The following is a 16,324-nucleotide window of genomic DNA, read 5'->3' on the forward strand; positions in this document are numbered from 1 at the left end:
CAGTCACTCCAAGTACAACCGTCTTGGTATATGTCAGATCTGTCTACCATTGATAGGTCTTTAGATCATCTTGGGATCCTATTCCTACCCCTTTGCGCGTTTCTCATCTTGGCAGAGTAAGGCCGGCCTTTACTGCCCTCTGCAAACGCCCGGACATCTGTCTCTCTCTCATTAATGCATGGATCATCTGCTCAACAACCCCGTAGCCGAGATTTCTTTAGCCCGCTGCTCGCATGCCAGTATCGACCACTAAAGTGCCTACTCTCCCGCTTAATTGTGTATTAGGCTGCTAGGCACAACTTTGTTCTATACCCATGTAATAAAGATGCACTTTCTCGAGAAAGCTCGAGCCGGCAACCCGTCCTCAGCCTGTGCTGTATAAGAGGAGACCTCGTCCAGTCATCACGACTTCTCACGTCTCGTTCCACACAATCGTCACACCAGCCTTAAGCCTTTCGTTCACCTATTCTTCCCTGCCATGGCTCCCTTCTTGAGCTCTCTCCCGCTTCTTGGAAGTGCTTACCTCCTCCACTTCGCCACTAAGGCTGGTGCGGCGGCCATCGATACACGTGCCGCCCTGTCTCCTTATGCTCCTATACCTGTTTCATGTCCCAGTACTCCCCTAGTCCGCTCTGCCGACGCTGTTGGCTCATCCGAGTCGGCCTATGTCAAGCAACGCAAGGCTAAAGCGGACGTCTCCCTTGCCAAATGGCTGAGCGACACGAATGCTGCCTTCCCTACAAGCACACTTCCAACTCTCGCGCTTACCCTGAGTGGTGGTGGCTTGCGTGCTCTTCTCACTGGCGCTGGAGTCCTTCAGGCATTTGACTCGCGCGATAGCACTGCCGGGACTGCTGGCCTCTTTCAATCTTCTACCTATCAAGGCGCTCTCTCAGGCGGTGCATGGCTGACGTCTTCTCTGGCGGGAAACAATTGGCCTACCATTTCTTCTCTTCAGAGTAGTCTCTGGGAAAGGACTTTTGCAGACTCTTTGCTGGATCCTGCGAATCTGCTTGTTGCCGTTGCTTACGCAGAAATTGTCAATGATATCGTCAGTAAGGCCAAGGCTGGCTACGAACCCACTCTCATAGATGTGTACGGAAGACTCTTGGGTTATCAACTGCTCAAGGGCGCCGATGGTGGTGTTGCTACTACTCTCTCCGATGTGACCGGCTTCTCCAACTTTACTAGCCACAATGTAAGTTTGCCACACTGAAACCTTTTTACATCTTCTCATGTGTGTTTAAGGTCCCATATCCCATCATCACTTCTCGTGGCCTTCTTCAAGGCCAATGCACAGTGGTGCCAGAGGCGACTCAATATGAATTTACTCCCTACGAATTTGGTTCTTGGGACTCAGGAGTACATGCCTTTGTCGAGACCGCCTACCTGGGCTCAAGTCTTTCTAATGGATTACCTACCGCGGCGGGAGTGTGCATTAGCAATTACGACAATCTGGGCTACATCGCTGGAACCAGCTCTGATGTTTTCAACTCCCTCTGTGACATTATCCCTCCTATCAACAGCACCACTAACCTTACCACCACATTGGAAGCCATTGTTGCAGATGTGCATGACGCCGTAGAGCGCGATCTCTACGCAGTCTACCCAAACCCCTTCTACAAATACTCGACTTCTTCGTTGGTCGAAGCACAGGAGGAACTGCACCTCGTAGACGGCGGAGAAGGCTTGCAAAACATGCCCATCTGGCCGTTCATCCAAGATGCACGCAAGATCGACGTTCTCATAATCAGCGACAGCTCGGCCGACTCCAACAGCAACTATCCCAACGGCACAGAGATCCGCACTACATACGAACAAGCACAGTCCCAGGGCCTCACGAGAATGCCTTTCATCCCGGACGTGGACACTTTCGTCTCCGCAGGTCTCAACAAGAGAGCCACCTTCTTCGGCTGCGACAACGACGACGTCGTCACCATCATCTACTTGCCCAACAACGACTACAGCTACGCCAGCAACACGAGCACTTTTATGATCCAGTACACGCCGACGGAGACACGCGATATGATTGCCAACGGCAATCTTGTTGCTACTCAGAACGGAGATGCGGATTGGCCAACTTGTGTGGGATGCGCGATCATGAAGAAGACTGGCGAGGCTCTGCCTAGCGCTTGCACCGCTTGCTTCGACACTTACTGTTATGCTGCCTGATTGGGCATCTCAGATCGAGATGATGAAACCTTCACTTGGCAGGATACTATAGTTATCCGTTAATGTCTACTCAAAAAATAATGTTCTCTGCACTTACGAAGTCAAACCGAAGTAGAAGTGTCGTGATGACCTGTATTTGATGATTGCCTGAAGGAGATTACCATTTGTTATGCGTTTCGGGATCACGATAAATGCAATAGACTGATGATGGACTGGAATGAGATTCTACATCTTATAATCATACCGTACCTAAGGTAGTGGGCGAGGTCATATTGTGGGCCATAGCGGCGGCACTTTGACTCGTTCTGGTATCACGCGAAGCCTGCTTGATCGATAGCGCGACGCGCTTCGCGTCTTTCTCTCTTCCGAAGCTCAGCTATTTATCTCTCCACTATCAGATTCTATCATCACAGAGTGCAAAGAGCGTCGTTACATTCAGCCTCTTCATAGTCTCGCCATGTCGGACAGATCCGAAAGTCCAGAAGGGAGCGACGTATCTGATATCAGCGAAACACTGCAGAATCAGGTTGATGATTGTATGTTCGCTCCAGACCTTCAACACTGTCAACACCGGACTGCAGCTGACCATTCCCAGGGTCTAGTAATACCACCGATGCCTGCAACATAATATTTTTCAGAGGCAAGAACGAGCTTGCGCGCTTCAGTCCAGCATGCACATATCCAATCTTTGGAGAAGAAGAGGCGGTATTCGGCTACAAAGGGCTTGACATCTCGCTGTCCTTCGCTTCACACAATCTCAAGCCGCATGTGAGCATCTCTTGGGACGAGAAATGGGAAGACCGAGGAGAGATCAAGGCGTCAGATGTTCGAGCAGCGCTGGCGGATTTCCTACCAGAATCTGCATTCGAAGATGAATCGCTTCCCACAGATCTTTCTGAGAGCGAGGCCGCTGAGTTCTCGCCGCCTGGTGTGCGGATCGAACCTTACAGCATTGGCGGGCGAAATTATGAGATCTGGTGCGCTAGATTGGTCGACCCCTTGGCCAGAGAGATGATGGAAAATGCGCAAGTGCTTGTACCCCTGTTCATCGAAGGCGGCACCGAGTTACAAATGGACCACGACTGGATCAACGAGCGATGGAAGATCTTCTTTCTGTACGAAATCTGCGATAAAAGTCCGGGCACATCGCCTTACTCCATGGTTGGATTCGCAACCTCATACCAAGCCTTTTCTTTACCCGATCGATCTAGTCCAGCTGCCGGCTTGGTAAACCTGCTTGAAAGCGAAGGTCCCGACTCGATCCTCGATCTCTGGTCTCCCGAAGACACAGAAGCAAAAATGCGTGCGAGCCGAAGCTCCACCCTTGACCTTCCGAGCAGGGAGCGTATCTCACAGTTCATCATCCTGCCTCCTTACCAAGGATCTGGGCACGGGCCACAGCTTTACAACAAGATGTACACATTCCTGATTGCTCGGAACAATGTATTCGAGTTGACGGTAGAAGACCCCAACGAGGCCTTTGACGATATGCGTGACGCTTGCGATCTGGTCTACCTGCGCGACAGCGAACCCGATTTTGATCTTTTGACAATCAACGTCGATGTTGAAACAGCAAAACTAAAGCCAAACGCAAGCATTCCAGTTGACGACATTGTTGATGGAAGTACGAAGAAATTTATCAGAACTCATTACAAGATCGTGCCCAGACAGTCTGCGCGTCTGGTCGAGATGCAGACCCTCTCAAAAATCCCTACGTTCAATAGAAACCCGGCCCGCATAACAAAGAAGGAGAAGAGCAGCAACAAGCAGGACAGAGCATACTACTTCTGGCGCTTATATGTCAAACAACGTCTGTACGAGACTCACAGAGACACTCTAATGGAGCTTGATCATGAGGACCGCATCAAAAAGCTTGAAGACACCGTCAATACTGTCCAAGCTGACTACGAACGACTCCTTGCACTGGCGGAAAAACGTGCAAACCATGCGACGAAGGTCCAACTTCCAGTCTTGGGCGCAGCGAGAAAGGAGAGGAAGAGGAAGGTCATCGTACTCGATGAGAGCGACGATGATTCGGCCGGAGTAGTGGTTGTCAAAAAGGGCAAAACTGAGCTGAAGTAATGTGGCCGGTGGCGCTCGGTGCGGAGACTTGTCCTGGTCAGTCGTGCCACTATTGTTATGGTGTACACGCACAGACTTTTGGAGAGGGCATCGCACCATATCGTCAAAAACAGATATGTGACAGATAGATGACGGCTTTGCGCATGATACCAGATGAAAGAAGGAATGATCGAGTAATACAAATACCCATACACAATATCGATGGTCAGGTGCTCGCGTCCGCAAACGTTACTGTGGTCTCACAGGTTCTGCACAGTATGAAGAGCAACACCTGAGCTGTGTGGCATGGGATATGCGCTGCGCCCCACTACTTCCCCATACAGCGGTTGCATGGGGTCACGGGTAAGAAGCGACGGATTCACATTCACGCATTGAACAGCTGCGTACCTAGTTGTGAGATTTCGAGGTTGCAACTGATCTGACATCACATTCACGTGCGGTACACGCTACTATATATTACTCCGGCAAGACGATTTACAGCATCGGGCCATTGCATCGTGTCAAGCCTTGACCTTGTTCGAACAGGACGGCAGCCGATCTGCGGTGCCAGTCTTCGAAGACTTATCAACCGTTCATCAGGAAGTCTCCGACTATTCGATTATTGAATACAGTCATTAACAATTTATTGGGAGGTCATTGACTACGAACGAGCTCCCTTTGCACTAAACTACTGCAAGGAAGTGACGCATGAGAGGAGCGCATCCCACACAAGGCCACGGTCGTTGGGCTAGAGGCTAGGTGTGCTCGTCCATATTGCGATCACAATACAAGTATCGCAAATTGGGCAAACGACACGGCTCTTCGGCACCGACATTTGTTCCTATGACCTGCTGGATACAATCCCCATGCCTTGTTATTGTAATTACACTTCTTCTCATCCATGTACTCCGCAGGAGTAGCAATTGTCATCTGATAGCCGGTATGACGACAAGGCACCGAGGACAGCGTTAGCATCAACCAGTACATCTCGCTCAAAGATGGATCAGATCCTGATTTCCACGGTTATTGAGGCTCTTATCCAAGTGGAAGATCCTCGATCTTTTGACCGCTGGGTAAATCTCATGGGTAAATTGGAAGGTGTGATGCACACACACTCGACTACATGACCCCAACTCCATCCCCCGCAATACTCCGCACTGCTTGCAGGAGGGTCATGTACCTACCCTGCCGGTACAGTGAACGGTATGATAAATGACATGGTTCGATATGAATGTGTGTTCCGCGATGGTACAAGTGAAGTCTATATAGGGGGCGAAAGCCTCCACTGAAGTAATGATGGCATATAGTGATCTCCTCTGAGTTGTAGATCACTTCGATTCTGCATATACCTCAATATGCAAATCTCCTACGCTGCTCTATTCCTGCTCTCTTCGACCGCGGTTGCCATCCCGTCATGGAGCCGACTTCGTACGAGAGCACCAAATGGCTCTCCAGTAGTCTCTCTCCAGAACGGATCATACTACGGTCTGCACAACTCAAACTATAATCAAGATTTCTTTCTAGGCATTCCTTTTGCACAGCCACCTCTCGAAAACCTCCGGTTCGCCAACCCGAAGCCGTTGGAAAGGACCTGGTACGGTGCTCTGCCGGCCACCGAATACGCTTTCGTGAGATATGTTCCCCAGTGTGAGGAGGTCTGAATCTCACAGTTGTTTAGGAATGTATAGGCTACGGCGGAGACCAGATTGGCTACCAACAGAGCGAAGATTGCCTCTATCTGAATTTAGTACGTCCGGCTGGCTACGAGAACGCAACCCTCCCAGTAGCAGTTTGGATACATGGCGGTGGCTTCTTCGAAGGTGGTACCCCAGATCGCCGCTATAATCTCACATTCATTGTGGAGAACTCTGTGAAAATTGGCAAGCCTATCATGGCTGCGAGCATTGCCTACCGCTTGGGACCATTCGGCTTCTTGAATGGCAACGAGATCAACAGCACTGGACTCGCAAATATCGGCTTGAAAGATCAGCGCTTGGCCCTGCATTGGATTCAAGAGAACATTGCTTCATTCGGCGGCGATGCATTTCAGGTGACGATCTGGGGAGAGTCGGCCGGTGCTGAGTCTGTGGGATTTCATCTTGTTGCATACAATGGCCGCGATGATAAGTTGTTCCGTGGTGCGATCATGGAGTCTGGATCCTCCATCTCCAGTGGCGGTCTCAGAGGTAGCGACGTATGTCCTTTGGTCGCCACTATTCTTTGCAGGTATCAAGCTGACCTGTCGAAGTTCTACCAACCCAGATATGACTCTTTGGTCAAGACGACAGGCTGCAGCAACGACTCGGACAGTCTAGACTGCCTCAGGAAAGTGCCGTTCACTGTACTGAACAACGCCTTGAACACGACAGAGGTATGTCCTTGACCAGGGATTCTCAGTACAATGCTAACGTCAGTAGTTCAACAGCGGCTGGAAGCCTACTATAGATGGAGACATCATAGCCAAGCACACAAGCATACAAATTGCTGACGGCGAGTTCGTGCATGTTCCTATCATCATTGGAGCCAACACGGATGAAGGTACTGCCTTCGCTCCGAAAGGGGTGAACACTTCGGCTGAATTGAGATCCACCATGGAGCGTATGTTTGCCTCGTAGACATTCCTGGGGCATATACTGATGAACTGTAGTCACAACTGCGGGGAATTACCCGGAATTGATAGACGAACTCATGGACATCTACACAAGGGATGACCCAGAGTACTCGATTCCAAGTTCGGAAAGCCTGGGAGGGAACGTTACACTGTTGGATCCTTATGGCGCATACTATCGACATGCCGCAGCATACTATGGCGATTATGTTTTTATTGCAAGCCGCCGGAGGACTTGCCAAACATGGGCAGCTGCGGATCTGCGTGCATACTGCTACCGATTTAACGTGATCCCCAGTGGCAGTGACTGGCCGTATCAAGCAACCCACTTTACAGAAGTGTAAGTCATTTTGTTCCAGGCCTGGTGTGAATACACACTGACAGAACATAGAGCATTTGTGTTCAACAATGTCGACGGCACGTAGGGAAAGACATTGTGTCGACCAGAATAAAGTACTGATCAGTTGGCAGGACTCGGCTACTCGGTGAACCCATTTGCCAACAAGAGCTCAACCTACACAGACCTGAGCGAATACATGTCCAACTCATGGGCGAGCTTTGTTCACGACCTCAACCCCAACGTATGGCAAGGTCGCAATGAAAGTATTCCTGCTTGGCCCAGCTACGACACCACAAATCCTCAAAACATGGTCTGGGATGTCAATGTCACGAGCCATGTCGAATCGGACACCTTCCGTGCGGACGGTATCAAGCTCATTGCTGATAGCACCGCTCAATTCGGGCAGTAAGACCAAGAATATGGCTTTGAAGGGGGGGTGTCATACACGCACTATGTCTTGACGACCAGAAAATACCGATTCAGCTGTAAGATTGAGGAGATATATGAATTCCAAAGTACACAATGATTGTAAATCATTTATTGTAGCTTCCGATGGTGACTGGTGATGATTGTGAACAGCGATGGCGAGCAGCCATGGAGTAGATTAGCGAGCCATGTCTCCTCATGTGATCCTGTTCACCTTCCGATAGCCATGAAGTACCTCCCTGTCCGATGTCCTCACTAATCTCGAGTATTGCGTGCTGGTGCGTGGCGTTACCATGGAAGTGAAGTGAGCATCGGATATAACATAATCAGCTCGAGTAGATGCATAATTAGCAGAGGCTCGGCAGGGTGAAATGAGTGATTAGATAAGGGCCGCGGGCAATCGTCATTGGATCTCTTGGCGCAGATTGTCCCGCTCAAATTATTATGTCCGTAAACCAAAGTCAACTTGACTCACAACCTCTGTACAATAACTTGCTTACGATACAAAAAGCAGTTGTTTCTTCTGACCGATTCCTAGGCTTGTAGAAAACATGGCAGTCTCCAAGGGTAATAGACCCAATGAGGGTGAGGGAAAATTTGGTGCGTCTCTATGTGGAAGCCACGCCAAGTGGGGGCAGGGCAGTCACGGTATATAAAAGTGCTCCAATTGACATATCAGACACAGAGAGAGTAAACACACAACCAGAGAACCCGTACTCTGGCTTAATTCCAGATCAGACCATCGCAATCCTACCATCATTTGAATTGGAGAGCGGAGTCTCGCTCACAAATGTCCCGGTCGCATACAAGACCTATGGCTCACTATCCCCAGAGCGCGACAATGCCATGGTCATCTGTCATGCTCTGACCGGAAGTGCAGATGTCGGCGACTGGTGGGGACCTTTGCTTGGAGGTCCGGGCAAGGCATTCGACATGTCTCGCTTCTTCGTCGTTTGCTTCAACAGCTTGGGAAGTCCATATGGAAGTGCCAGTCCCGTGACGAACAAAGACGGGGATGCACAACAAGAGCACTATGGGCCGGAGTTCCCCTTGACCACGATTCGCGACGATGTAAAGTACGTCTTGAAGACATTTTCCTGTGAGATGGGACAGAGCTGATGCTGGTGAACAGTATCTTCAAGGTGCTGCTTGACGACCTAGGCGTGAAACAGATCGCTGCAGTCATCGGAGGCTCCATGGGAGGCATGTTGGTCTTGGAGTTTGCATACTTCGGCAAAGATTATGTCCGCACCATCGTGCCGATTGCAACTTCTGCGCGCTACAGTGCTTGGGGCATCAGCTGGGGTGAGGCGCAGAGACAGAGCATCTACTGCGATCCCAAATACGGTACGTAGCTACCTTTGCCATTCCGAGACTGAGATACTGACGATTATGAACAGACGACGGTTACTACACATTCGAAGACGTAAGAGCAGGGACCTCTCATATGTCATAGCTACGAGTACTGACTACCGCTCAGCCGCCGTCTGCAGGTCTAGGAGCCGCCCGCATGTCCGCCCTTCTCACATACCGCAGCCGAGACTCCTTCGAGTCAAGATTCGGTCGCAACACTCCTGATCCGTCACGAAAGCAGAACATCAACGGCGCATTCCAGGCCCTTGGCCCGACCAGCGAGCATTTCGCAATCCACAACGAAGGCCACAAGCACAGAGGATCACCACGCCCGCACTCGCGCATCGGCAGCAGCACAGATCTCACCAGCTCAGTCGAGTCCCTACCCGCCCTGCCACCCACAGTCATGGACCCTCAATTCCACGGCACCACACCCTTGCCCACGCGCACGCCATCGCAGAACTCGGTAGCAAGCAAGAAGCGCACGCCGACCTACTTCTCCGCACAGTCCTACCTGCGCTACCAAGGCGAGAAATTCATCAAGCGCTTCGATGCAAACTGCTACATCGCCATCACGCGCAAACTCGACACGCACGACGTTTCACGGGGCCGTCTACCAGCCGACACGACGACAGCAACGCCCGTCATCGACGCGCTGGGCCTCATCGAGCAGCCGGCTCTGATCCTCGGCATCGAATCAGACGGCCTCTTCACCTACGCCGAGCAGCAAGAACTCGCCGCCGCGATCCCCAACGGCTCGCTCAAGACCATCGACAGCCCTGAAGGCCACGATGCGTTCTTGCTCGAGTTCGAGCAGGTCAATAAGTTCGTGCTTGATTTCTTACATCAGCATCTGCCGGACATCATGGCGCGCGAGGCTGTGCAGTTTGACTCTGGAGAGGGCGTCGAGGGCGCCACGGCGACGAAGACTAGTACCTTCGGAGAGGCAGAGGTCGATGATATCACAGCTTGGTAGTTTGATGTTGTCATGCCAGTAGAGGGGTAAGACATGAAATACGAACGAGAGACAGGGGGGAAACCCGAAAGAGATGATAATACCATATTTGTGACATACTGGGAAGAGGAACGAAATGTCTTCTATAACACCCGCGCTGGCGAATAAAGCCCGCGGATCAGTTTTGACCCGATCAAGCTTGTCTTTCTAACATCGTGACTTCGCACATGACCATACCTCGGAAGAGGCAAGTATCTTGACACGAGTCAGCAAAGGTCGAATGTGTATATGAGAAAGAGGTTGAGCAACGAAAAGAGACCAGCCCCGGAGCTGGGGATTTGCTAAATAGACTAGTGGTAGTGGTGGCAGTAGTGGTGATGGCAGTAATAGACAGTCAGTCAGTGGTAAGAGTAGTAGTAGTAGTAGTAGTAGTAGTAGTCCACTTCTCTCTTCCTCTTCACATCTCTCTCTCTCTCTCTCTCTCTCTCTCTCTCTCTCTCTCTCTCTCTCTACCTCTCCATCTCATCAGAACGTCGTCTGCGCCAAACGACTAGCGGCGTTCTTGGCATCGATTCTATCCTCGTCGTCCTCCTCCAAGCGCGCCAGACTGCTGGCTCCACTCGTCGCCCGCTTCCTGCCGATCGCAGACGTTTCCTCGCTCTCTTCAGCCTCGGGCTCTTCAGGCACGAGATTGCCCGCGAAGCTGCCGCTGATGCTCCTGCTGAGGCCGTCGGGTCTTCGGGGCACGCCGCTCCACGCGTCGCCCTTGGGTCCCTGACTGCTGGCCAGACTGGTGCGGCGGACGACTGGGTGAGCCTCGCGGCCGAGGCGCGACAGACCGCCAGACGAGTCGATGTTGCGCACGTCTGGGCGCACCTGCTCGAGCGTGGCCAGGGTGCGTCGCTCGAACTCGATCTCGCGGATGACGTATTCCCTGATGGCGCTGCGGACGTCTTGGGCGGTGCGGGCGAACCACTTTGTGCGCTCGACGCCGAGGTTTTGGGTCACGCGCTCGCACTTCTGGCGCAGGTACTGCTCGTGCGTGCGGGCTTCTTCGAGCGAGGCGATGGCTTCGTCGACTTTGTCTCGCTTGACTGACGATGAGGCTTTGAGGCGGTCTGCCGCCGACGTCTTGCTGCGCGTGGTTTGTTGGGCTTGCAGCAGCTCGCGGAGCAGGATGTGGCGGTTGGTCAGGGTTTCCTTGACGATGAAGGCGTCGTTGGAATGGTATTGCAGTGGGTCGGCCAGGGTGGTGGCTTCGGCTGTGCCTTGGGCGGCGTGGAAGTCGCCTACGGACTGGACCACTTTGCCGAGTTTGCGGTAGGCGTTGGCCAGACCGGGGTGGGTTTCTTGGACTTGCATCTGTCCCATCTTGACGCCAAAGTCGGACTCGGCCAGACCGAGTGCTGTGGTAGAAGTCAGCAGTGGCAAGTAGTAGGTGGTGGTGGTCGTCGTCGTCCCAGAACATACCTCGTCTTGACTTGACAACCTTGTCGACCTTCTGTCCGGCCTCCATGGTGGCGAGGTAAAACGACTTGACGACAGGACGGGCCTCGAGCAGCTCCGGGGTGTCGTCTGGTGGGGGAGCGAATTGCTTGATGTACTTGCGCCTCACACCCGTGGCAGGCTGCTTCAGCCTCACCACAGGGCTGTATCCCGTGTCGCTCTCGATGAAGAAGACGGTCTCTTCGTCGCGCATGAGCACGGCATTGCTGCAGATGAGATTGAACCATCTCTGCATGGCTGCCTTGACTCTGATCTCGTCTTCATCGGTGCCGACTCCAGCGGATGTGACGGGTTGAGGAAGAGCGGGAACAAAAGCGTCGGGGTTGGCAGAGATCAAATGGTCGGCGTACTTCTGGATCTCGGAGTGGGTGCGTCGAACAGCGCGGAACTGGGTGGTTCGGAATCTGGGAAGATTGGTCTGCACGAGGAGGGAGGGAACCCCGGTCAGCTGCGTGTCATGATGACTGTGATGCAGATGCTGCATACCTGAGCGTCAAAGACAAATACGGCGTCCTTGCGTCCGCTACGTTCCAGGCCGGTGATCTTGATGTGTAGCTTGTATTGAATAGAGGGTTTGGGAGGGTGCTGCTGTTGCTGTTGCTGTTGTTGCTGCACCTGAGCCTGGAGCCTGGGGTTGCCATGATAGCGCTGGGGCTGCTGGTGGTTCTCGTAGCCTGAGGCTTGCTGATACTGTCTCTGCTGTGGTGCGAACTGCTGCTGCTGGGCGGGTGGCTGACTGTGCTGGTCGGCTTGCGACTGCGACTGCGACTGCGACTGCGACTGCGACTGCGACTGTGGTTGTTGGGCCTCCGCCTGTGTCCGGTATGGCGACTGGGGAATGTACGAGTCTCCGTTCTCCGAGGTCGAGTATGCCGACGCGTTCAGGTGGTCGGCGCATGGTCCGTCGGAATAGGGCGATTGGGTCAGGTTGTTGGTGGGCACGTCGTTGTCGTTGTTGCCCGGCATGCCCAAGTCGCTCCTGCTCTCCTGCGGTGAATTGGCCCAGGGAGAGGAACCCGCGTCATTGGAGATGGCTGAGTAGTCCATACTGCTGATGGGTGCGTCTCCAACGCTGCTGTTTATGGTAGTAGTGGTGGTGGTAGTAGTGGTGGTGCTGGTGTTTGTTGTAGCAGCAGCAGCAGCAATAGTCGAATCACCGGGCGGTGGCTTGAAAGCTCCCTCGTAGTAGGCGCGTTCTGATGTTCTTCTGGCGAATCTAAAGTTACTCGCTGATTTGTCTTTGTCTGTGCTTGACGATGCGTTCATTGCATTCCAAGCATGACTTGTGACTCTGTAGCGACTTGCGGTGCTTGGGGATTATTTAGGGTAATATGAGTCGAGTAATGATGCTATGTGTCCTGTGCTTGCTACTACCGTCTTGTCTTGCCACAGTCCCTTGCTCTGCTGCTGTTCGTACGGAGTTGTATGGCTTCACAAAGTAGCCTACACTTCTCTCTCCATTCCTACTCACAAGTCCCTTGGCGTGCAGCTACACTGCCGCCCTTGCACTGCACTGCACCGTACATTTATTACTCGGACTGTACAACTGCCTAGCTTCTCGTCCAGCCGTCAGCCAACGGCGCATCTCGTTGCTGATGCCCGGATCATCGTTTAGACAGCACCGGAGGCTCCGGGACACACGCCGCAGCCCTATCGTAACCCTAGCTCGTCTTGTCTGTAAGTGGCAGGTCAGCCTCTTCACTAGTTTGACCTTGGTCTAAGAACTTTGATGATATCCAGACCATATATCAGATACCTGTCTCTCTATCGTTCAAAACTATCCTTTGTACAAACCCGTCCAGCTGCTTTGAGTCGTACATTCCTTCTTTGGCTTTGCTTCGTTTTGTCGCTCATCTTCTCTACTGAACTCCGACATTGCTTGAGCAAAGTGGCCAACCCGTTCACACTTTGCCAGTGCATTCAGGCCATATCGCCAATCTCGACGGCGTGCCTCTGAGGGATGCTAGCGGGATGGCTGTGTCGAACGCTGCCCCGTCGACCTAGCTCGTTCGGCGCCGTGTCGCCTCGTCTAGGATGTGTCACTGTCTCTATAACGCGACTCGCAAGTAGCATTGCCGCCGAGGCTACACCCTTGGATGTGGCTAGGACCAGGAATATAGGAATCATTGCTCACATCGATGCTGTACGTAGTGTCCGCTCTCTTGCGGAGAAACTGTAAGTGCTGAGTGTTATCCAAGGGCAAAACCACCACGACGGAGCGTATGCTCTATTACAGTGGCTTCACACGACGACTAGGAGGTAGGCCCGTTGTTATCTTTTTGTCTCCTTCTCTTTCCTACCACTTTCTCTACACTCGAGAGCTGCTCTTCACTTCGAGCCTTGTCCTCCATCACCACTGACTCGATGAAGATGTCGACGAAGGATCCACTGTGACGGATTTCCTGCCTGCGGAGAGGGCTAGAGGAATCACCATCCAATCTGCTGCAGTAACATTCTCATGGCCACCATCCAGGGGAGATGCTTCGCCTGCTGATGTGAATGTTCGTCCGCGGTCCATTCAGCCACACAACATCAATCTCATCGATACCCCTGGTCATGCTGACTTCACATTTGAAGTCCTGCGCTCTCTCCGTATTCTTGATGGCGCAGTCTGCATTCTCGATGGCGTTGCAGGTGTCGAGGCTCAGACCGAAAAGGTGTGGACTCAAGCGGCCCACTACCAGATCCCCAAGATTCTTCTCGTGAACAAATTGGATCGTGATGGTGCTGCTTTCGCCAACACCGTCAGGGAAATTGGGACCAGGCTCCACTGTTGGCCTGCGCTTTGCACTATACCGTGGTGGAGATCGAGCGATTCCCGCTTGCAAGGCGTTGGTGATGCTGTTAACCTTCGCGGCATCTTGTATGAGGAAGGTAGTGATGGCAAGACCGTGGAAAACTTCGACTACGCTGCTCTCGAGTCACAAGACTCTGCTTTCGCAGCTGAAGTCAAACAAGCAAGGATCGCATTGGTCGAGCTGTTGAGTGAGCATGATGACGAGATGGTGGAACGGTTCTTGGAACATGATGAAGACCATCTCGCAATTCCAGCTGTAGACATTACCGAGAGTTTGCGCAGATGCACCCTGGCCAGCCCGCAAACTCTCGTTCCCGTTTTTGCAGGTGCCAGCTTCCGCAATGTTGGCGTCCAGCCTCTACTAGATGCCGTTGTCGATCTTCTGCCATCTCCAGCAGAGCGTCCAGATTCCGAGATAAGCATAGCATCTGCCACTTATCACCTCAACAGTCTTCTGAAAGGCGACGTCTCCCTACCTCAACCACAAGCGACAGGTGGCAAGGACAAAAAGGACAAGAGCAAAGCGCTAGCAGGCGGCAAGACAATGCACATTATCAAAAATCTCGAAGCATGCGCGCTGGCTTTCAAGGTCGTTACTGATCCACGTCGTGGAGCACTGGTCTATGTTCGCGTCTACTCTGGCACGCTCACCAAAAACTCCTCTCTGTTCAACACGAACCTAGGAGTGACGGAAAAGGCTCCACGGCTGCTGAAGATGTACGCTGACGAGGCCGTGGAAGTGAACTCGGTCCCAGCGGGTCAAATTGCCGCTATCCCAGGTCTGAAATTCGCTCGTACTGGCGATACCTTATTATCCTACATTGGCAGCAATCCCAAAAGTGGGCCGCCGGCACCTATCAACAGTCTTCAGTTGCGGCCTATCGCTGTGCCTCCGCCAGTTTTCTTTACCAGTGTCGAGCCGAACAGCCTAGCTGAGGAAAAGCATCTTGGTGAGACGCTTGAGCTACTGCTCCGAGAAGACCCTAGTCTGCACGTTCACCAAGATGCCGAAAGTGGGCAGACACATCTTGCTGGTATGGGAGAGCTGCACCTCGAGATTGCAAGGGATAGGCTCATCACCGATCTCAAAGCCAAAGCAAGGACCGGAAGTATTCAGATTGGCTACAGGGAAGCCATCACCACTGGGTCAGACGAGCAGTCGGCCATGTTCGATCGTGAGATAGCAGGAAAAGCATCTAAAGCTGGTTGTGTCGCCAGGGTTGAGCCATTGACTGACATCGATGCCGATATTAACGAAGATGACGATCACATCCAAACGATATCGCTACCAGAGGAGAACCGCTTGGTCACCAAAACACCCACGTTATATGTGGACGGATCAGCAAGCTCTCCAGATGCCCCTTCTCTGCCATCAACCCTACCGATGCAAAGTCTCTGCCAGGCACTACAGACTGGAGCTAGTGCTGCGCTGGCACGAGGACCCTCGCACGGGTATCCGATTCACTCGACTCAAGTCACTCTCACGTTCGAACCTCAAAGTCATCTGTTCCCGTCAACCACAGCAGCCGCCATTTCTTCCGCTGCACGTTTGGCTGTACAACAAGCGCTCCGCAGTGCCAAGGAAGCCGGTGGCGACACGGTCATCATGGAGCCCGTCATGCTAGTCACCATCAGTGTCGACGAAGCAAGTCTAGGCGGTGTTGTTCATGATATCACTTCCGCTCGAGGCGGCCAAGTCATTTCTCTCGGTTCCGATGAGACCGACCCATCTCAATCGGACGGCTCGAGGGACTTTATCGACCCTCGGAAGATTTACGCACCTCCTGACCCCTTTGCGGGCTCGAACGCCGGTATCAACATGGATTCTTCACTTGGTAGTCAGATGAGACAGATTGTCGCCCGAGTGCCGTTGAAGGAAATGGTTGGGTATCTGAAACATCTGAGGAGTTTGACGCAGGGCAGAGGCACGTTTGTCATGAGTGTCGATCGTTTCGAGCGGATGAGCGCTCAGAGGATGAAAGTCACGCTTGGGGAGATGAGTGGCGAATACTGAGGGTTGAGGATTTGTGTGTAGTTGTAGAAACAGATCTAGGTTGGCAGGAGCTGTAAGATATCACATGTAGTGGATGATAGGCAAGACCCCCG

The 16,324-nt window shown here is 52.5% G+C and overlaps 6 protein-coding genes across 7 annotated transcripts; 5 read left to right on the top strand and 1 right to left on the bottom strand.

Moving 5' to 3' along the window:
* Positions 1 to 478: 478 nt before the first annotated feature.
* On the top strand, positions 479 to 2,172 carry AAFC00_004042 (uncharacterized protein; the record flags this gene model as incomplete). Its single annotated transcript, XM_069343617.1, has 2 exons — positions 479 to 1,198; positions 1,249 to 2,172. The coding sequence occupies 2 exons, from the start codon at positions 479 to 481 to the stop codon at positions 2,170 to 2,172; spliced, it is 1,644 nt and encodes a 547-aa protein (XP_069202170.1).
* A 457-nt stretch (positions 2,173 to 2,629) lies between these two features.
* On the top strand, positions 2,630 to 4,254 carry AAFC00_004043 (uncharacterized protein; the record flags this gene model as incomplete). The annotated part of the gene is made up of 2 exons (XM_069343618.1): positions 2,630 to 2,708; positions 2,768 to 4,254. The coding sequence occupies 2 exons, from the start codon at positions 2,630 to 2,632 to the stop codon at positions 4,252 to 4,254; spliced, it is 1,566 nt and encodes a 521-aa protein (XP_069202171.1).
* A 1,334-nt stretch (positions 4,255 to 5,588) lies between these two features.
* AAFC00_004044 (uncharacterized protein) lies at positions 5,589 to 7,590 on the top strand (the record flags this gene model as incomplete). Of its 2 annotated transcripts, XM_069343619.1 has the most annotated exons (7): positions 5,589 to 5,861; positions 5,912 to 6,427; positions 6,482 to 6,604; positions 6,651 to 6,831; positions 6,881 to 7,181; positions 7,233 to 7,258; positions 7,313 to 7,590. In XM_069343619.1, 7 exons carry the CDS (start codon positions 5,589 to 5,591, stop codon positions 7,588 to 7,590), a joined length of 1,698 nt encoding a protein of 565 aa, XP_069202172.1. The 2 variants fall into 2 exon arrangements, with proteins under 2 accessions (XP_069202172.1, XP_069202173.1); XM_069348432.1 differs by lacking the exon at positions 7,313 to 7,590 and having other exon boundaries at positions 7,233 to 7,266.
* Positions 7,591 to 8,158: 568 nt separating this feature from the next.
* AAFC00_004045 (uncharacterized protein) lies at positions 8,159 to 9,936 on the top strand (the record flags this gene model as incomplete). The annotated part of the gene is made up of 5 exons (XM_069343620.1): positions 8,159 to 8,207; positions 8,293 to 8,683; positions 8,740 to 8,954; positions 9,008 to 9,033; positions 9,088 to 9,936. 5 exons carry the CDS (start codon positions 8,159 to 8,161, stop codon positions 9,934 to 9,936), a joined length of 1,530 nt encoding a protein of 509 aa, XP_069202174.1.
* Positions 9,937 to 10,440: 504 nt separating this feature from the next.
* Positions 10,441 to 12,687, bottom strand: AAFC00_004046 (uncharacterized protein; the record flags this gene model as incomplete). Its single annotated transcript, XM_069343621.1, has 3 exons — positions 10,441 to 11,321; positions 11,386 to 11,839; positions 11,908 to 12,687. 3 exons carry the CDS (start codon positions 12,685 to 12,687, stop codon positions 10,441 to 10,443), a joined length of 2,115 nt encoding a protein of 704 aa, XP_069202175.1.
* Positions 12,688 to 13,381: 694 nt separating this feature from the next.
* AAFC00_004047 (uncharacterized protein) lies at positions 13,382 to 16,232 on the top strand (the record flags this gene model as incomplete). The annotated part of the gene is made up of 3 exons (XM_069343622.1): positions 13,382 to 13,564; positions 13,620 to 13,680; positions 13,792 to 16,232. 3 exons carry the CDS (start codon positions 13,382 to 13,384, stop codon positions 16,230 to 16,232), a joined length of 2,685 nt encoding a protein of 894 aa, XP_069202176.1.
* Between the last annotated feature and the right edge of the window lie 92 nt (positions 16,233 to 16,324).

Source organism: Neodothiora populina (genome assembly GCF_041146345.1).
Source record: "Neodothiora populina strain CPC 39397 chromosome Unknown canker_contig_17, whole genome shotgun sequence".
In the NCBI taxonomy this organism is placed as follows: domain Eukaryota; kingdom Fungi; phylum Ascomycota; class Dothideomycetes; order Dothideales; family Dothioraceae; genus Neodothiora; species Neodothiora populina.